Raw genomic sequence first — 23186 nt, forward strand, 5'->3', positions numbered from 1 at the left:
ATACAGTAGAACCAAACAATTGAGTGATCATATAGGTGTTTCGTCCGTTATATACTCACTAGTGACACTTTGAACCTAAAAAATGATGAAACCTAGTAGGCGAATGAAAATACTATGTATTCATCCAGGGATAGATGCTATGTTCCAGCTGTAGAGTTCATCATCCTGAATGGTAGTAAAGTTTTTAATGATTCAAATTCAAATTATTTAGTTCTTTGGCCTTTCAGTCAACCAGATTTTACACACAACATAAATCATATCCATCAAGTACTTATCATATTTTGCACATGTCAATTAAAACGATTTGTTGAATATCAAAACAATAACTGCCTTACCCAAATGCCCCGATACCATCGACGCATTCAGCACCATTTTCACAAGGCGAGCTTTCACACTCGTCCGTGTTTATCTCACAATCTGCTCCCTCATAACCTGTCGTACAGGTACATGTGTACCCCTCTAGAACATTCTCGCATGACCCTCCGTTCACACATGGGTTAGTGTGACAATCGTCGACAAGACGTTCACAGGAATCACCTTCGTTCAGATAAATGTGAACGTCAATATAACAACTCATGACACTACATTTACCAGGAATGATCAACACAACATATTAGATATTATAATATTTATCCCCCCATTCACGATAAAATGATGTAATAATAATGTGCCTTGAAATACTTTGTCTTAATTTCATTTGTGATGTATTTGCCACTACATTTTTTCTCTATGAATTTTCACAATTTCAAGTGACTGACCTACCTTGGTAACCAGTAGCACAAGAGCACACGTACGCGTTCACCTCGTCCACGCACGTGCCGTTGTTCTGACAAGGTGACGTAATACAATCGTCAATATCGACCTCACACTTTTTCCCTGAACACAAGCAAAGTTTATTAGTCAGAGTTGAACAATCCAATTCGAATGGATTACAGTATTCATTTGTATGTAAGTAACGGTCTTAGTTATTCTATCGTTAGCAGATGTAGTAATAATGCCAAATTATTCAGTGACGTCTACTTTTCTCTTCCTGTTTCATTAAGATATTTATTACTCACCTGTATATCCAGGTTCACATTGGCAGGAGAAATCGGCCTTTTGATCAACACACACGCCAGAGTTAAGACAAGGGTTTCCCTCGCACTCATTTGTGACGGTCTCACAATGAATACCTATAAAACATATTCCTAAATGTTTACACTTACAAGCCTATATATATTAACTACCCATATACTACGCCCTATTCACTTGTGTGTCCTTCGAACAATCTTCCATCCCCAATTTTCATACACAGGCACGTGCTTGTCATGAGAAACGTATATTTTCGTATCCTTGTATCATAAGTCTCACAAAACTTTGGTTTATTATGTTTACTGAAAATTTTGCCATACGAACACTTTTTGGAAACATTTAAAATTCTATCACAGTCAAACACTATTGAAACACATTTGTTCGGTAAGGGTTCATCTCAGAAAATAAATAGAAATGTGAGATCGGTCATTTTTACCAATCCCTTGTCCATACCTTCAAAACCTGGTAAGCATTCACAATGGAATCCAAAATCTCGAGTGGTACATGACCCTCCATTTTGACACCGGTCGACGAAGCAATCATTGACCGGTATAGACTGCTCCAATGTTTCTCCTGGGGGTACGTCTGCCTGCATTTGAGTGTCCCATCCGCCTGTAAATATGTTCAGAATATGTATCTGTATTCTGTGCATGAACTTGTAATTCCAAATGTCGATATGACATCTTTCAGTTCATGAATGATATTTTGCATAGTCGGGCGCGTTTCACAGAATTACCTTGACAGTCTGATAAATTTGTTGATGCGCGCTCGGCCGTAGTGCCTTCCCCTGGACATCGGAAGCAGGAGGACATGGCCACTTCCGGTTGATAGGTACCTCTTGGACATGAATAACAGGGTTCGAGACCATTCTTAGAGACGTGTCCTAGGCCACATCTGTCTGAAAAGGACGATAAAACATTTTTGTGACATAATATAATTCTTTTGTATCAGGTGATTAAACAGTAGACAAAAATGACTACATACAAAATAATTGACAACAAAAACAAAACGTCTGCATATTTTTTTTTAAAAAGCGAACGGAAAAGCAACAAAAGATTACCCAGTCGCTTCTTTGATGCTGAAATGACTCGACCTGAAGTTATATTTTTCATACAAAAAAAAAAAAAAATGAATAAATAAATAAAATAATGATTTCCTTTCTTGTCACATGGTTTGATAAAATGTCCGCATATACTAAAACGTTGAAGAAGATAGCATCAGCACCATTCATTTCTCGCGAAATGTATTGATATTGCCACGGCTTAAACGAGGGTTGCCTCTGGTTATTTCAAGAGAAATCATATGTTAGGGATATTTTTGCAATAAAAACCGTTCCACTTTCAATTCATGTCACCTATTTTTAACGCGGTTTCTGGGTGTCTTACTTTTACAGTGAGATACTCCTCTGGAACCTCGCCGTACGGTTGTTTGGTTATTGGGACAAAGGATACATGACGTCTTCCCATACAGGGTTTGATAGGTTCCGATAGGGCAGGTGGAGCACCGTTCAAGGCCGTCAGTAGAAACAGTACCAGGTAGACACAGCGCTTTACGAAAGAGTACAACAAGACATTACATATGACAAATAGATAGAAAACAGAAAGAATACAATACAAATGAATATAAGTGAGTTTTAACTCATATTCAACATAGGAAGACATCTTATAATTGTCATTGTGATCTAATTGAAAAAAAAAGTATTTTTGTGTGACATGAAGCTAGACGTGTTTCATCCTCGTTGGTTTGTCTGTATGTTTAGTTGTTGTATACATTTCTCGTTTGTGAACGTGCCATTACTTGTACTTTTTCAGTTGTATCCTTTCTTTTGTTCGTATTTTGCCATAGTTTTATCGAGTTTTAGTTTGAATTATGATTATGTTAAGATGTTGGTATTTTCTTATTGTTTTCCTACCTTTACATTCACTTTCCGACTTAGAATAATTTCCGTGAGTAGAGGTGTTTGAAGGACAAACTACACATGTGATCTCTCCTTCCTGGGGCTGGAAACTTCCAGTCTGACAGGCATCACATTCCTTAGTTACAACATTGAAGAATGTTCCAGCAGGGCAAGGAACTGAAACCATTTAAACCAAGTAAGGAAATGTAGAGATGACATAGTACTGTATGTTCTTATAATCGATACCCAGCATACCGCAAATACTAAAACTAATAGTTATTAGTTAAGTAACGTAAACAAGGAACATTTTAAATCATTCATGAAACACACAGTTCTACAATTCCAAATGAACTTGGTGAAGTATTAAGTAATGTCACTGGTGAGTGACAACCAGATTAATTGATGAATTAGTAACAGATGGTCTTGTTCCATTTTTATTTGACAATTGAAATCGTTTCTGTAAAGGAAATATAAAACTCGTCCTTACCACACAGGCCGTTGACAGGAACCCTGCCAGGATTGCAGTTCGACCGTGGCCCTTTAGTATCGTACGTCATGTTGGCAAAGTGCATTCGTGTTCCGCTCATCTCTAGGTCCAATTCTCCTTGTGTGGCTTTCTTTTCTAGCTTGTTGAGAACATTGGTCAGGCTTTTTGTCAGTTCCTTCTGTTGATTAACGTCTACAGTAATATTTCCTGTTTTTGTAGCCACACCTGTTTAAAAAGCAGTTGGAACAGGTTTTAGTTAAAGTTCTTTTAATTGAAAGAAAAAAAAATCTTCCAGTTTCTTATATCATATGCAGTTAAGTCAATAAAATATAGGACCGAACACAACTCTGATGTTATTGTAGTCTGCCAATAAGAAGGATATATAGGACCGAAAACAACCCTGATAAAAGATATATAAGTAATGTAAATATATAAGAATACATGATATATATCAAAGGCATATCTACCTGCCAATACAAGAATGATATATAGGACCGAACACAACACTGATGGTATTGTAATCTGCCAATAAGAAGGATATATAGGACTGAACACAACCCTGATGGTGTTGTAGTCTACCAATAACAAAAATATATAGGGCCGAACACAACCCTAATTCTTTGTAGTCTGCCAATAAAAAGAATATAAAGTACCGAACACAATCCTGATGATATTGTAGTCTGCCAATAAGAAGGATATATAGGACCGAACACAACCCTGATGATATTATAGTGTGTCAATAAGAAGGATATATAGGACCGAATACAACCCTGATGATATTGTAGTCTGCCAATACAAGGATATATAGGACCGAATACAACCCTGATGATATTGTAGTCTGCCAATACAAGAAAATATAGGACCGAACACAACCCTGATGATATTGTAGTCTGCCAATAACAAGAATATACAGGACCGAACACAACCCTGATGATATTGTAGTCTGCCAATAACAAGGATATATAGGACCGAACACAACCCTGATGGTATTGTAGTCTGCCAATAAGAAGAATATATAGGACCGAACACAACCCTGATGATATTGAAATCTGCCAATAAGAAGAATATATAGGACCGAACACAACCCTGATGATATTGTAGTCTGCCAATAAGAAGGATATATAGGACCGAACACAACCCTGATGATATTGCAATCTGCCAATAACAAGAATTAACAGGACCGAACACAACCCTGATGGTATTGAAATCTTCCAATAACAAGTATATACAGGATCGAACACAACCCTGATGATATTGTAGTCTGCCAATAAGAAGGATATAAGAAGGCCAATACAAGAAAATATAGGACCGAACACAACACTGACGGTATTGTAGTCTGCCAATAAGAAGGATATATAGGACCGAATACTACCCTGATGGTTTGGAGTCTGCCAATACAACAAAATATAGGACCGAACACAACCCTGATGATATTGTATTCTGCCAATACAAGAAAATATAGGACCGAACACAACCCTGATGATATTGTAGTCTGCCAATACAAGAAAATATAGGACCGAACACAACCCTGATGATATTGTAATCTGCCAATAAGAAGGATATATAGGACTGAACACAACCCTGATGGTATTGTAGTCTGCCAATAACAAAAATATATAGGGCCGAACACAACCCTAATGCTTCGTAGTCTGCCAATAACAAGAATATTAAGTACAGAACACAATTCTGATGATATTGTAGTCTGCCAATAAGAAGGATATATAGAAAATATAGGACCGAACACAACTCTGATGTTATTGTAGTCTGCCAATAAGAAGGATATACAGGACCGAACACAACACTGATGGTATTGTAGTCTGCCAATAAGAATGATATATAGGACCGAACACAACCCTGATGATATTGTAGTCTGCCAATAAGAAGGATATCTAGGACCGAACACAACCCTGATGGTTTTGAAATCTGCCAATAACAAGAATATACAGGATCGAACACAACCCTGATGATAGTGTAGTCTGCCAATAAGAAGGATATATAGGAGCGAATACAACCCTGATGATATTGTAGTCTGCCAATAAGAAGGATATATAGGACCGAACACAACCCTGATGATATTGTAGTCTGCCAATAAGAAGGATATATAGGACCGAACACAACCCTGATGGTATTGAAATCTGCCAATAACAAGAATATACAGGACCGAACACAACCCTGATGATATTGTAGTCTGCCAATAAGAAGGATATATAGGACCGAACACAACCCTGATGATATTGTAGTCTGCCAATAAGAAGGATATATAGGACCGAACACAACCCTGATGATATTGTAGTCTGCCAATAAGAAGGATATATAGGACCGAACACAACCCTGATGATATTGAAATCTGGCAAGAATAAGAATGATATATAGGACCGAACACAACCCTGATGATATTGTAGTCTGCCAATAAGAAGGATATATAGGACCGAATACAACCCTGATGATATTGTAGTCTGCCAATACAAGAAAATATAGGACCGAACACAACCCTGATGATATTGTAGTCTGCCAATAAGAAGGATATATAGGACCGAACACAACCCTGATGATATTGTAGTCTGCCAATAAGAAGGATATATAGGACAGAACATAACCCTGATGATATTGTAGTCTGCCAATATAAGAACACAAGGATATTATGCCAATATATAGGACCGAACACAATCCTGATGGCATTGTAGTCTGCCAATGACAAAAATATATCGGACCGAATACAACCCTGATGATATTGTAGTCTGCCAATAAGAAGGATATATAGGACCGAACACAACCCTGATGATATTGTAGTCTGCCAATAAGAAGGATATATAGGACCGAACACAACCCTGATGATATTGTAGTCTGCCAATAAGAAGGATATATAGGACCGAACACAACCCTGATGATATTGTATTCTGCCAATACAAGAAAATATAGGACCGAACACAAATCTGATGTTATTGTAGTCTGCCAATAAGAAGGATATATAGGACCGAACACAACCCTGATGGTATTGAAATCTGCCAATAACAAGAATATACAGGACCGAACACAACCCTGATGATATTGTAGTCTGCCAATAAGAAGGATATATAGGACCGAATACAACCCTGATGATATTGTAGTCTGCCAATACAAGAAAATATAGGACCGAACACAACCCTGATGATATTGTATTCTGCCAATACAAGAAAATATAGGACCGAACACAACACTGATGATATTGTAGTCTGCCAATAAGAAAGATATATAGGACCGAACACAACCTTGATGATTTTGTGTTTTGCCAATAAGAAGGATATATAGGACCGAACACAACCCTGATGATATTGTAGTCTGCCAATAAGAAGAATATACAGGACCGAACACAACCCTGATGATATTGTAGTCTGCCAATAAGAAGGATATATAGGACCGAACACAACCCTGATGATATTGTAGTCTGCCAATAAGAAGGATATATAGGACCGAACACAACACTGATGATATTGTAGTCTGCAAATAGGAAGGATATATAGGACCGAACACAACCCTTATGATATTGTAGTCTGCCAATCCAAGAATATATAGACCCAAACACAACACTGATGGTATTGAAATCTGCCAATAAGAAGAATATACAGGACCGAACACAACCCTGATGATATTGTAGTCTGCCGATAAGAAGTATATATAAGACCGAACACAACCCTATATAGGAAATATATATATAGGACCGAACACAACCCTGATGATATTGTAGTCTGCCAATAAGAAGGATATATAGGACCGAACACAACCCTGATGGTATTGAAATCTGCCAATAACAAGAATATACAGGACAGAACATAACCCTGATGATATTGTAGTCTGCCAATCAGAAGGATATATAGGACCGAATACAACCCTTATGATATTGTAGTCTGCCAGTAACAAGAATATACAGGACCGAACACAACCCTGATGATATTGTAGTCTGCCAATAAGAAGGATATATAGGACCGAATACAACCCTGATGATATTGTAGTCTGCCAATACAAGAAAATATAGGACCGAACACAACCCTGATGATATTGTAGTCTGCCAATACAAGAAAATACAGGACCGAACACAACCCTTCTGATATTGTAGTCTGCCAATACAAGAAAATATAGGACCGAACACAACCCTGATGATATTGTAGTCTGCCAATACAAGAATATATAGGACCGAACACAACCCTGATGATATTGTAGTCTGCCAATAAGAAGGATATATAGGACCAAACACAACCCTGATGATATTGTAGTCTGCCAATAACAATGATATAAAGGACCCAACACAACCCTGATGATATTGTAGTCTGCCAATAACAATGATATAAAGGACCCAACACAACCCTGATGATATTGTAGTCTGCCAATAAGAAGAATATACAGGACCGAACACAACCCTGATGATATTGTAGTCTGCCAATAACAAGAACATATAGGACCGAACACAACCCTGATGGTATTGTAGTCTGCCAATAACAAGAATATACAGGACCGAACACAACCCTGATGATATTGTAGTCTGCCAATAAGAAGGATATATAGGACCGAACACAACCCTGATGGTATTGAAATCTGCCAATAACAAGAACATATATGACCGAACACAACCCTGATGATATTGTAGTCTGCCAATAACAAGAATATATATAACCGAAAACAACACTAATGATCTTGCAGTCTTCTAATAAGAAGGATATATAGAAAATATAGGACCGAACACAACCCTGATGATATTGTAGTCTGCCAATAAGAAGGATATATAGAAAATATAGGACCGAACACAACTCTGATGATATTGTAGTCTGCCAATAAGAAGGATATATAGGACCGAACACAACCCTGATGGTATTGTAGTCTGCCAATAATAAGGATATATAGGACCGAATACAACCCTGATGATATTATAGTCTGCCAATACAAGAAAATATAGATCCGAACACAACCCTGATGATATTGTAGTCTGCCAATAAGAAGGATATATGGAACCAAACACAACCCTTATGATATTGTAGTCTGCCAATACAAGAGAATATAGGACCGAACACAACACTGATGATATTGTAGTCTGCCAATAAGAAGGATATATAGGACCGAACACAACCCTGATGATATTGTAGTCTGCCAATACAAGAAAATATAGGACCGAACACAACCCTGATGATATTGTAGTCTGCCAATAAGAAGGATATATAGGACCGAACACAACCCTGATGATATTGTAGTCTGCCAATAAGAAGGATATATAGGACCGAACACAACCCTGATGATATTGTATTCTGCCAATACAAGAAAATATAGGACCGAACACAACCCTGATGATATTGTAGTCTGCCAATAAGAAGGATATATAGCCCCGAACACAACTCTAGTGATATTGTAGTCTGCCAATAAGAAGAATATATAGGACCGAACACAACCCTGATGATATTGTTGTCTGCCAATCAGAAGGATATATAGGACCGAACACAACCCCGATGATATTATATTCTGCCAATACAAGAAAATATAGGACCGAACACAACCCTGATGGGATAATAGTCTGCCAATAAGAAGGATATATAGGACCGAACACAACCCTGATGATATTGTAGTCTGTCAATAAGAAGGATATATAGGACCGAACACAACCCTGATGATATTGTAGTCTGCCAATAAGAAGGATATATAGGACCGAACACAACCCTGATGATATTGTAGTCTGCCAATAAGAAGGATATATAGGACCGAATACAACCCTGATGATATTGTATTCTGCCAATACAAGAAAATATAGGACCGAACACAACTCTGATGATATTGTAGTCTGCCAATAAGAAGGATATATAGGACCGAACACAACCCTGATGATATTGTAGTCTGCCAATAAGAAGGATATATAGGACCGAATACAACCCTGATGATATTGTAGTCTGCCAATAAGAAGAATATATAGGACCGAACACAACCCTGATGATTGTATTGCCAATAAGAAGATATAGTCTGCCTGATGATATAGTCTGCCAAGAAATATATAAGACAGAACACAGCCCTGATGATATTGTAGTTTGCCAATACCAAGAATGTATAGGAACGAAGACAACCCTGATGGTATTGTAGTCTGCCAACAAGAAGGATATATATGACCGAACACAACCCTAATGATATTGTAATATGCCAATAAGAAGGATATATAGGACCGAACAAAACCCTGATGATATTGTAGTCTGCCAATAAGAAAGAATATACACGAACGAACACAACCCTGATGATATTGTAGTCTGCCAATCCATGAATATATAGACCCGAACACAACACTGATGATATTGTAGACTGCCAATAAGAAGGATATATAGGACCGAACACAACCCTTATGATATTGTATGATATAGGACCGAACACAACCCTGATGGTATTGTAGTCTGCCAATAAGAAGAACATTTACAGGACCGAACACAACCCTGATGATAATGTAGTCTGCCAATAAGAAGAATATATAGGACCGAACACAACCCTGATGATATTGTAGTCTGCCAATAAGAAGGATATATAGGACCGAACACAACCCTGATGATATTGTAGTCTGCCAATAAGAAGGATATATAGGACCGAATACAACCCTGATGATATTGTAGTCTGCCAATAAGAAGGATATATAGGACCGAACACAACCCTGAAGATATTGTAGTCTGCCAATAAGAAGGATATATAGGATATATATTGTAGTCTGCCGATATAGAACACAACACTGATGATATTGTAGTCTGCCAATAAGAAGGATATATAGGACCGAACACAACCCTTATGATATTGTAGTCTGCCAATACAAGAGAATATAGGACCGAACACAACACTGATGATATTGTAGTCTGCCAATAAGAAGGATATATAGGACCGAACACAACCCTGATGATATTATATTCTGCCAATACAAGAAAATATAGGACCGAACACAACCCTGATGATATTGTAGTCTGCCAATAAGAAGGATATATAGGACCGAACACAACCCTTATGATATTGTAGTCTGCCAATACAAGAAAATATAGGACCGAACACAACACTGATGATATTGTAGTCTGCCAATAAGAAGGATATATAGGACCGAACACAACCCTGATGGTATTGTAGTCTGCCAATAACAAGAATATACAGGACCGAACACAACCCTGATGATATTGTAGTCTGCCAATAAGAAGGATATATAGGACCGAACACAACCCTGATGATATTGTAGTCTGCCAATAAGAAGGATATATAGCCCCGAACACAACCCTAATGATATTGTAGTCTGCCAATAAGAAGGATATATAGGACCGAACACAACACTGAAGATATTGTAGTCTGCCAATAAGAAGGATATATTGGACCGAACACAACCCTGATGATATTGTAGTCTGCCAATAAGAAGGATATATAGGACCGAATACAACCCTTATGATATTGTAGTCTGCCAATACAAGAAAATATATGACGTCTGCCAATAAGAAGGATATATAGGACCGAACACAACCCTGATGGTATTGAAATCTTCCAATAACAAGTATATACAGTATCGAACACAACCCTGATGATATTGTAGTCTGCCAATAAGAAGGATATATCGGACCGAATACAACCCTGATGATATTGTAGTCTGCCAATAAGAAGGATATATAGGACCGAACAAATCCCTGATAGTATTGTAATCTGCCAATAACAAGAATATACACGAACGAACACAACCCTGATGATATTGTAGTCTGCCAATAAGAAGGATATATAGGACCGAACACAACCCTGATGGTATTGAAATCTGCCAATAACAAGAACATATATGACCGAACACAACACTGACGGTATTGTAGTCTGCAAATAAGAAGGATATATAGGACCGAACACAACCCTGATGATATTGTAGTCTGCCAATAAGAAGGATATATATGACCGAACACAACACTGATGGGATTGTAGTCTGCCAATAAGAAGGATATATAGGACCGAACACAACCCTGATGGTATTGAAATCTGCCAATAACAAGAATATACAGGACCGAACACAACCCTGATGATATTGCAGTCTGCTAATACAAGAAAATATAGGACCGAACACAACACTGATGGTATTGTAATCTGCCAATAAGAAGGATATATAGGACTGAACACAACCCTGATGGTATATTGTAGATCTGCCAACACAAAGAAGGCCAATATATAGGACCGAACACAACCCTGATATATTGCCAATAGAAGGATATATCTGCCAATACAACCCTGAATATACAGGACACAACACAACCCTGATCCTATAGTAGTCTGACAATAACAATTATAGATAGGACCAAACACAACCCTGATGATATTATAGTCTGACGAGAACAAGGATTTAAAGTACACAACACAACCCTGATGATATTGTAGTCTGCCAATAAGAAGGATATATATAGAACACAAATGATACAACAATAAGAAAGAAATATATAGGACCGAACACAACCCTGATGATATTGTATTCTGCCAATACAAGAAAATATAGGACCGAACACAACACTGATGATATTGTAGTCTGCCAATAAGAAGGATATATAGGACCGAATACAACCCTGATGGTTTCTAGTCGGCCAATACAAGAAAATATAGGACCGAACACAACCCTGATGATATTATATTCTGCCAATACAAGAAAATATAGGACCGAACACAACCCTGATGATATTGTAGTCTGCCAATAAGAAGGATATATAGGACCGAACACAACCCTGATGATATTGTAGTCTGCCAATAAGAAGGATATATAGGACCGAACACAACCCTGATGATATTGTAGTCTGTCAATAAGAAGGATATATATGACCGAACACAACACTGATGGGATTGTAGTCTGCCAATAAGAAGGATATATAGGACCGAACACAACACTGAAGATATTGTAGTCTGCCAATAAGAAGGATATATAGATAGGAACACAACCCTGATGATACCGAACACAACCTGATGATATTGTAATCTGCCAATAACAAGAATATACACGAACGAACAAAACCCTGATGATATTGTAGTCTGCCAATCCAAGAATATATAGACCCGAACACAACACTGATGATATTGTAGTCTGCCAATAAGAAGGATATATAGGACCGAACACAACCCTTATGATATTGTAGTCTGCCAATAAGAAGGATATATAGGACCGAATACAACCCTGACGATATTGAAATCTGCCAATAACAAGAATTAACAGGACCGAACACAACCCTGATGATATTGTAGTCTGCCAATAACAAGAACATATAGGACCGAACACAACACTGATGGTATTTTAGTCTGCCAATAAGAAGGATAATGGGACCGAAAACAACCCTGACGGTATTGTAGTATAGCGATAACAAGAATATATAGGACCGAACACAACCCTTATGATATTGTAGTCTGCCAATACAAGAAAATATATGACGGAACACAACCCTGATGGTATTGAAATCTGCCAATAAGAAGAATATACAGAACCGAACACAACCCTGATAATATTGTAGTCTGCCAATAACAAGAACATATATAACCGAAAACAACACTGATGGTCTTGCAGTCTGCCAATAAGAAGGAATTATAGAAAATATAGGACCGAACACAACTCTGATGATATTGTAGTCTGCCAATAAGAAGGATATCTAGGACCGAACACAACCCTGATGGTATTGTAGTCTGCCAATAACAAGGATATATAGGACCGAATACAACCCTGATGATATTGTAGTCTGCCAATAAGAAGGATATATAGGACCGAACACAACCCTGATGATATTGTAGTCTGCCAATAAGAAGGATATATAGGACCGAAAACAACCCTGATGATATTGTAGTCTGCCAATAACAAGATAAATATATAGAAAATATGACCGAACACAACCTGATGATATTGTAGTCTGCCAATAAGAAGGATATATAGGACCGAATACAACCCTTATGATATTGTAGTCTGCCAATAAAAGAAAATATAGGACCAAACACAACTCTGATGATAATGTAGTCTACCAATAAGAAGGATATATAGGACCGAACACAACACTGATGGTATTGTAGTCTGCCAATAAGAAGGATATATAGGACCGAACACAACCCTGATGATATTGTAGTCTGCCAATAAGAAGGATATATAGGACCGAACACAACCCTGATGATATTGTAGTCTGCCAATAACAAGAATATACAGGACCGAACACAACCCTGATAATATTGTAGTCTGCCAATAAGAAGGATATATAGGACCGAACACAACTCTGATGATATTGTAGTCTGCCAATAAGAGAAGGATATATAGGACCGAACACAACCCTGATGATATTGTAGTCTGCCAACAAGAATTGTAGTCTGCCAATAAGAAGGATATATAGGACCGAACACAACCCTGATGATATTGTAGTCTGCCAATAAGAAGGATATATAGGACCGAACACAACCCTGATGATATTGTAGTCTGCCAATAAGAAGGATATATAGGACCGAATACAACCCTGATGATATTGTAGTCTGCCAATAATAAGGATTTATAGGACCGAACACAACACTGAAGATATTGTAGTCTGCCAATAAGAAGGATATATAGGACCGAATACAACCCTGATGATATTGTATTCTGCCAATGCAAGAAAATATTGGACCGAACACAACCCTGATGATATTGTAGTCTGCCAATAAGAAGGATATATAGGACCGAATACAACCCTGATGATATTGTAGTCTGCCAATACAAGAAAATATAGGACCGAACACAACACTGATGATATTGTAGTCTGCCAATAAGAAGGATATATAGGACCGAATACAACCCTGATGATATTGTAGTCTGCCAATACAAGAAAATATAGGACCGAACACAACCCTGATGATATTGTAGTCTGCCAATAAGAAGGATATATAGGACCGAACACAACCCTGATGATATTGTAGTCTGCCAATAAGAAGGATATATAGGACCGAATACAACCCTGATGATATTGTAGTCTGCCAATAAGAAGGATATATAGGACCGAACACAACCCTGATGATATTGTATTCTGCCAATACAAGAAAATATAGGACCGAACACAACCCTGATGATATTGTAGTCTGCCAATAAGAAGGATATATAGGACCGAACACAACCCTGATGATATTGTAGTCTGCCAATAAGAAGGATATATAGGACCGAATACAACCCTTATGATATTGTAGTCTGCCAATAAAAGAAAATATAGGACCGAACACAACTCTGATGATATTGTTGTCTGCCAATCAGAAGGATATATAGGACCGAACACAACCCTGATGGTATTGTAGTCTGCCAATAATAAGGATATATAGGACCGGACAAAATCCTAATGGTAACACAAACACAATCTGCTGATATCAAGAATATTTGTAGTATACACTGGAAAGTTGCATTGGAATATATGTCGCATTTCTTATATCACATTTATATGACCTGTTTCGTTATATAAATAGCATTATGGTACATTTGATTAATCGATGAATTTTAGGTAAGAGTAATATACTTATGAAACATTACACAAACCCTCACCAAGGTGAACCTATACACTAAGTATCAAATTCTTGTGAACTGACAGACACAACGCAAAGTTTCCAGTAGAATAGATAACCAAAGCTCTAATAAATCTGATATGCCAATGTTAATGTTTAAAACAGTTAACTAAACGTTTAAACTAATTTCCGTGTCTTTATTCCTACCTTCTGACTGTTCACATGTCGTCTCAAAGTTCTCCACTGTACACTGGAAACTTTCAGTGCACAAGGTGTTCACCTAGGAAAAAATAAGAAAAATAACTTGCATTAAAGAACAGGTTTTGTCGTCACTACTTAAACGTCAGCGTTACCATGGCGACAAATCTAAATGCAAATAAAGTCTTAACACAGAAAATGTTTTGTCGGCGTTACCTTGACGACAAATCTAATGAAACATAAAGTCTTACTACAGAATATGTTTTGTCGGCGTTACCTTGACGACAAATCTAATGAAACATAAAGTCTTAAAACAGAACATTTTTGTCGGCGTGACCTTAATGACAAATCTAATGGAATATAAAGTCTTACCACAGAACATGTTTTGTCGGCGTTACCTTGACGACTAGCCTTATTGAAAATAAAGTCTTACCAAACAACATGTTTTGTTACCTTCTCTTTGACATTTCTCTCGAACGTCAACTGTATTTCGTTGAGGATGTTGTGGTCGGTACACGGCACACTAGCCAGGTACGTAATGGATGCTGGCTGTGTAATGGCATCAGACGCTGACTTGGCTATCAACATGAAATACACGTCGTCTTTACCGAGGCTTTTGAGTGTTACAATGTACAGACGAAAATGTGTCTTAATGTGGACAAAATTATTTGATTATACTGACTATCTTGTGGCGGAAAAAGAAATACCATTAAAGAACAACATATAGTTGAAGGTATTTGTAATATGCTCTCAAAATATGACTACATTACAATCATTGTAAAAATATAAATTTGATCGTATAAAATTAAGAATTTTATAGATGAAAACAAAATCTTTGATTGACGTTATTAAGTACAGATTCATTCTGTGTATATGAATAACTAACCAGAACAGTCTGGGATCGGTAACTTGTCCATTGGTCTCCATATGTTGTCGTACGCACAGAAATACTCCTTAGCTGGTTCTATGGCAAACGCGTACCCTTCATTACACGTGACATGGCAGTACACACCCTCTTCTTCTTCTCTACACTCCCTAGTTCCACTTAGTGGGGCGTCTGGGTACTGACAGGGGTGTGCTGGGAAGGCAAATCGAATTTCACACCATTATAGTGGTTAATTATATATTAACCAGAGTGTCAGTGAAACTGATGAATGCTCCCCGAAAAGACTATTGTACACAAAACTTATTTATCTACTTTTGTAAATACGAAGTTGCAGACCCTGTTTACTGCACACTCTCATCGTATGACCAATGTAAACACAAAGTTTCAATAACTCCTAAATTATGCAAAAGAGTGACATGGTTCTTGTATACTGCACTATTCTTTATCAAGATCTATCTACTTATGAAGTTTCATGTTGATACCTCTTATAGTTTTTTTTTGAGATATGCACCAAACAAAAATATGATGGACGAATAGACAAAGAAACGACTACATGCTCATTCTTCGAGGAGCATAATAAGATGTATTTTAGCGGTAAATGCAAATGCTGAATGATCTACACAAATACAATTATGTCTACAATTGAGACAACTTCGTAATATAGGCTGCTGATGTAAAAGCATTCTTGGCAACCATCGACTGTCAAACTTATCGCTATACTGACAGACTGAACTGACAGAGTGAACGAAGGGCAGTATCTGGGAGATAAGAATGATGAAACTGTACTCACGTATTACAGATATATCCACATTACATGTACTGTTGTTTCCACTCTCATCAAAGGCAGTGTATCGAACAGATGTTATTCCCTGTGGAAACAAACCCGGTTCATGTGACCTTTCAATTCTGACCTTCTCACCGGAGTTGTCACTAAACTGTGGTTCATCCCAAGTTATATTTGCATATCGCTCCGCAGATATAAATGGAAGAGGTGAGTAACATTGATCAATGGTTGGAGGAGTCACATCTGCAACAAGTGTCAAAGTCAGGGTTCAAAACAGTGATAACCAGGTTGTATTCGAGAGTTTTACTGCTTGTATCTTTTAATGCTTCCTTCATAACAAATATTTGATTATACAAGTGCTTAGATAATCATTCGATCATCAGCTGTAACTCCGCCTATTTAGGATTTTCAGGAAAATTTTGTTTGATATGGCATGGTGACCTTGACCCGTATTTCAAGAATGAAAAAGTTTCGTACATTTGAAGCGGGAATCCTATATAAGTATTTACCTCTGATTATGACACTAAAATGACACTTTGCCAGGTTGCCCTGGTGATCCTCTGCAATGTATTTGACTGCTGTCAGACCGATTGGGAACCGTTTGGGAGGCTGGACGGCGGGCACCACCTTAACCGAAGGTCGATAGCCGGAATTATCCAGGGCTAGTGGCACGATCCAGTCTACTTCAGCACTGTCTTCAGTGTCATCAGCCACAACTTCAATATCGAAAGGACAGTGTAGAAGAGGTGCCTCCGTATCTACAATGACAGAAATAGATGGTGTTGTTAGTCATAAATCTAAAATATCAAAAAAGAACTACTGGAATACTTATGGTGGAATATGTTGTACATGGACAGTTGTATAGGTGTAATGATAGACAACCCTACCTTCACATCTACTCATTTCTCCATCCATAGCCGGGGCCCACATCCCGTCTGGTGTACACTGCTTCCGGCTAGGCCCGATAAGACTATAGCCTGCATAGCAAGATATTTGGCAAGTGGTCCCGAAGGAAACTTCTCCAAGATTACACATGGCAGGAAACACATTTCCATCACGAACAGAAGGAAGGGGTTGGCATGTTATTTCTGAAATGTTCACAATATGTCTCAATGGTGTCAAACAATAATTTATAGCATTGGATATGACAAGACTAGGGAGCATGTGGTATGGGATCCATGAAATATTGTCGTTTAAACTGGTTTCAATCTGCTGAGACAATATAGGACCTGCTGTTTTCCAATATTCTACCGGCGGTTTCTGCGAGGTAATAATGTCTTGATTCACATATCAAAGAATGAGGTACGTTGGCTCAAGATCAACATCACTGCAATCGTGCAAAAATAAAAAGTTTTCAAAAACTCATACAAACCTTGTTTTCTTGTTTTACATTCACTTGTTACTTACCTCGACACCTAGTCGGGATACCGGTCCACAGTGCGTTCGCAAGGCACTGACGTTTACGAGATCCTACCAACTTATAGCCAGTATCACAGGTGAAGCGGCACATGGTGGAAAATGTGAAATCGTCATTACTACAAATCATATTACCGTTCTTAGGTCTGGGCAGGGCGGGACAGGTCTTCACTGTGGAAAACGAAGCGACATATCGGGTGAATATTTATATCGAACCATGTGAATCTGAACAAAGAATTACGACAAGATCACATATTTGCGACCCTTTTATTGAGGAACAAATTAAGACAGTAAATAGCATTACTTATGCATTTTGTTGGCGTGCCTGACCAGCCTCCTTCCTCCTGGCAGATTCGCAAACTGCTTCCACGCAACTCGTACCCGGGTTTACACTTCATCCCACATGCAGCATTGAAGACATTGTTACACTTGTCGTTTACAAAGTAGCCATGTTTGGGCGGGGTCATCTGAGGACAGGTCAACGCTAATAACACAAAGGAGAATGTAGGACAGTTAACACACAGGGTCACAGTATAGCAGATGCTTTATTGAAACAATAGGTACTGGGAAACATTCAACAGATACAGACCTGCGCCTAATATCATGCGATGGGTTAAATTAACTGAAATCATGTAGAGATAATTTTAAAAAACCGTTGTATCGTTGTATAATAACCATTTCTATGCAATAGTTTGAACATTCATATTGAACAAACAAGATGCCCAATGGGTCTGTCGCACTCATTAATTACATAGAATGTACATATAAGCAGTATCATCAGTCGAATTCATCATCTGGTTTGATTGTTTATAAAGACTGTTAAAATAATTGAAACTGTTTAAGAATACTCATACCGGAACATCCGGTTTCGTTGAAGCTCCTAAACCCTATTTTGCAGAAACACTGTGATGATGATGTAGCACCTGGCTCTGTTGTATGGTTGATGTCTGGACATGCAGTACAGGAAGTGACATCACCAGGTCCTCTACTTTCCTTGTAAGTTCCCGGCGGGCAGGCTATATGAAGTAGACAGCAACATTTGAAGAATATCGTTTTATATATGTCTCCTTAAGTGTGGACTGATTCTAAAATTAGTATAACCGGTACATTCTTTCGTAATGCATGATCGCTTTTCAACAATGTTATCTTCGAATATTTATTTACGTTAAAAAGCAAAGTTGCCTTAGAATCAGTTAAATTTCCGTTCCAATATTGATGTAACTTCCATGCTGAATGCACTTGAATATGACTGATTTCAGATTGAATAAGATCAAAGCTAGTGAACATTAGTCTAGTTCTATTGTTTTATATTCACTACTGTTGGTCCGAACGGCGGTGCACTTGAGGTTCAACTGAGGAAGAATTCGGGACCCACGTGTCGGATACACAGTCCCCGTACAATACATTCACTTCGATGAATCAATTTAATATCAAGCAGAAATCAGGTTTTGCGTTAAAATATAATTACTTTGTATTGCAATTATGGTCATATTCACACCCCTTAGACTAAAATTAAAGTTTTTTCTAAGCTTTCATATAGGAGTCTCGATGTCTTGTTTGGAATGACTCTCCTGATAAAAAGGGACACATTATTAGCTGAAACAAAGTTGTGTACAAGAAGTTTACTGGACAGTCTACAAATAATACTTTATTCACAACTTTTTCTATCCTAAAGTTATTGGTATCAAAAATATGTTACAGCGTGTTTAACTTAGAAATGATACCCCAAAAGTCAAACAATCCGTAGCTTCACCAGGGTACAATGAGTACTTACGGAAACACTCCCCTGGGAGTCCGGTGCCATAGTGGCCATTCTGACAGACGCACAGGAACTGACCCACCTGAGTTCCACACCCGCACGTTGCTTGAGGGTCACAGCATGTGCTTATTCCATGACATAAATGGGAACAGCGGTCCATTGGCTGTTCCATGAAGGTCCCCATACTGAGATCTACAGAAAATTTTCTCAAAGATTACAAAATTGTTTCACTTTATGCACTAAGTATTAATTTTGAGGAGTTTACAACATATTCTTGAATAAGCGTTTCTTCGTGTCTTTTAGCTATCTTAATAAATCAAAGTAAGTTGTTTGTAGTATGAATATCATTCACATGAGGGACGATCATATGTCGACCATATTACTTCTGGAAATCATTTTGAAAACTGACCTTCGTGTAATGCTCGGCGTGCTAAGGACTCAAACTCCTCAAACGTGTCCAAGATGTAACAGCTTTCATTTTTTGGTTCCGAGGCCATGTCATACAGTTCCTGGACATGTCCATTTCTAATTCCAAATGTGAAAATTTTTACTCCGTGTTTACGTAAAAAGCGAGCTTGGGGTCTGGGATCGCCGCCATTGGAGAAACCGTCAGTGATGAGGAAGACAGCTTTTTTAGAATCGGGGCGGGAGTGACTGAGAATGTCCTGTATACAAAATAATACAAAATATTCATTGAGCAAGAATCAGTGTGTAAGATATACACGACGGCATAGATTATTTTTTGGTTTATTTACATATACATCTTCCTTTGGTGACGTCATATTGCATAAATGACGACATACAGTTATCACAACGTAAACGATGAAACGAAACATCAGTCAATCACAACTCCGCTAAGTCATGTGTGTTATTTCCGTTGATAACATGGTGGCTTGTGATAAAATAGTAGGATCCGTTCACAATGTATATGGCTTTATTTTCATAACAGAGCGATATAGATTATATTGTAATTGTGTATACTGTACAGTCGCCCCCAAGACAAGTCGCCCCCTATTATCTCAAGACAGGTCGCCCCCTACATCAAGACAAGTCGCCCCTGTTATAATTGTAACTGTTTAATAATTTCCGGACCGCGTTCCGGATCCTTTTGTTTGAGTATTAGTCTATGCCGCGCAAAGTATTGTGGGTTATTGAATAAATTGTTTCGAAGTAATGGCGGTCTCCGTGTCATGCTGTCATGTTCATGTTGTAAATACACAACAGCCCCCTTCATCAGAAGAAAAATAATGAATATAAATATAACTATTTTGTTGTTTGATGCTATTTTATTTATTCCAGTTATAAGAATTATGTACTCATATACCACATACATACACATTTACACACACCTTTACATGCACATTATCATTATATCACATAAATGACATCAATCATCAATCAGATATTCAATCATCATATATACACACGTTTACATGCAAATTTATTTTATCATTATATCACATAGATAACATCAATCATTAATCAGATATTCATCAAACATATATACATGAAGTTGGTTTATTTTAAGCACTAACAATAATAAATATAACTTAACAACACAAAATGTCCATCTCCTGATCTCTTCTAAACAAAACAAAATATTTATCTCCTGATGTCTATTAAACAAAAGAATATGTACATTTCTTGATGTCTACAAAACCACACAAAATGTTCATCACCTGATGTCTACTAAACAACAAAGAATGTCCATCTCCTGATATCTACTTAACAACAAAAAATGTCCACCTCCTAATGTTTACTAAACAACTAAAAATGAACATCTCCTGGTTTCTAATAAACAATACAAAATGTACATCTCCTGATGTCTACTAAACAACACAAAATGTACATCTCCTGATGTCTACTAAACACCACAAAATGTCAATCATCTGATGTCTACTAGACAACAGAAAATGTTAACCACCTGATGTCTACTAAACAACAAAAAATATCCATCTCCTGATGTCTACTAAACAACATAAAACGTACAGCTCCTGATGTCTTCTAAACAACTCAAAATGAACCTCTCCTGGTGTCTACTAAACAATACAAAATGTACATCTCCTAATGTCTACAAATAACAAAAAATGTCCAAATCCTTATGTCTACAGAGCAAAACAAAAGTCCATCTCTTAAGGTCTACTAGATAACACAAAATGTCCATCTCCTGATGTCTACTAACATCACAAAATGTACATCTCCTGATGTCTACTAAAACAAAATATGTCCAACTCTTGATGTCTACTGAACAACACAAAATGTACATTTCCTGATGTCTGCTAAGCTGCACAAAATGTCCATCTCCTGATGTCTGCTAAGCTACACAAAATGTCCATCTCCTGATGTCTACTAGACTACACAAAATGTCAATCTCTACTAAAACAAAATATGTCCAACTCTAGATGTCTACTGAACAACACAAACTGTTCATGTCCTGATGTCTTCTAAATAACAAGAAATTCCATCTGCTGATGTCTACTAACAACACAAAATGTCCATCTCCTGATCTCTTCTAAACAAAACAAAATATTTATCTTCTGATGTCTATTAAACATCAGAATATGTACATTTCTTGATGTCTACTAAACCACACAAAATGTCCATCTCCTGATGTCTACTAAACAACACAAAATGCCCAACTCTTTATGTCTTCTGAGCAATACAAAATGTTCATCTCCTGATGTTTACTTACAACACAAAATGAACATATCCTGATATCTACTAAACAACACCAAATGTCCATGTCCTGATGTCCACTAAAAACACAAAATGCCCAACTCTTGATGTCTTCTGAGCAATACAAAATGTTCATCACCTGATGTCTACTAAACAACAAAGAATGTCCATCTCCTGATATCTACTTAACAACACAAAATGTCAATCATCTGATGTCTACTAGACATAAAACATGTTAACCACCTGATGTCTACTAAACAACACAAAATGTCCATCTCCTGATATCTACTTAACAACACAAAATGTCCACCTCCTAATGTTTACTAAACAACTCAAAATGAACATCTGCTGGTGTCTACTAAACAATACAAAATGTACATCTCCTGATGTCTACTAAAACAAAATATGTCCAACTCTTGATGTCTACTGAACAACACAAAATGTACATTTCCTGATGTCTGCTAAGCTGCACAAAATGTCCATCTCCTGATGTCTACTAGACTACACAAAATGTCAATCTCATGATGTCTACTAAAACAAAAT

General features: G+C 37.4%; 1 protein-coding gene across 1 annotated transcript in view; it reads right to left on the bottom strand.

The window, feature by feature from the left end:
• Positions 1-20749, bottom strand: part of LOC132564683 (sushi, von Willebrand factor type A, EGF and pentraxin domain-containing protein 1-like) — a gene marked incomplete at its 3' end in the record, with an annotated part of 41577 nt that extends 20828 nt beyond the window's left edge. The window contains exons 1-20 of the mRNA XM_060229317.1: positions 20723-20749; positions 20377-20632; positions 19983-20159; positions 19063-19224; positions 18513-18692; positions 18200-18379; positions 17680-17880; positions 17302-17550; positions 16799-17035; positions 16009-16200; positions 15576-15700; positions 15132-15204; positions 3456-3680; positions 2984-3145; positions 2457-2618; positions 1808-1969; positions 1525-1683; positions 1059-1172; positions 763-876; positions 336-537 (exon numbers count right to left, since the gene is read on the bottom strand). Of these exons, the coding sequence (XP_060085300.1) occupies positions 336-537; positions 763-876; positions 1059-1172; positions 1525-1683; positions 1808-1969; positions 2457-2618; positions 2984-3145; positions 3456-3680; positions 15132-15204; positions 15576-15700; positions 16009-16200; positions 16799-17035; positions 17302-17550; positions 17680-17880; positions 18200-18379; positions 18513-18692; positions 19063-19224; positions 19983-20159; positions 20377-20632; positions 20723-20749 (3359 nt within the window). The remainder of the gene's footprint in view (positions 1-335; positions 538-762; positions 877-1058; positions 1173-1524; positions 1684-1807; positions 1970-2456; positions 2619-2983; positions 3146-3455; positions 3681-15131; positions 15205-15575; positions 15701-16008; positions 16201-16798; positions 17036-17301; positions 17551-17679; positions 17881-18199; positions 18380-18512; positions 18693-19062; positions 19225-19982; positions 20160-20376; positions 20633-20722) is intronic.
• Between the last annotated feature and the right edge of the window lie 2437 nt (positions 20750-23186).

Source organism: Ylistrum balloti, unplaced genomic scaffold (assembly GCF_031769215.1).
Source record: "Ylistrum balloti isolate Yb309-2 unplaced genomic scaffold, AGI_CSIRO_Ybal_v1 Utg372514, whole genome shotgun sequence".
Classification (NCBI taxonomy): Eukaryota; Metazoa; Mollusca; class Bivalvia; order Pectinida; family Pectinidae; genus Ylistrum; species Ylistrum balloti.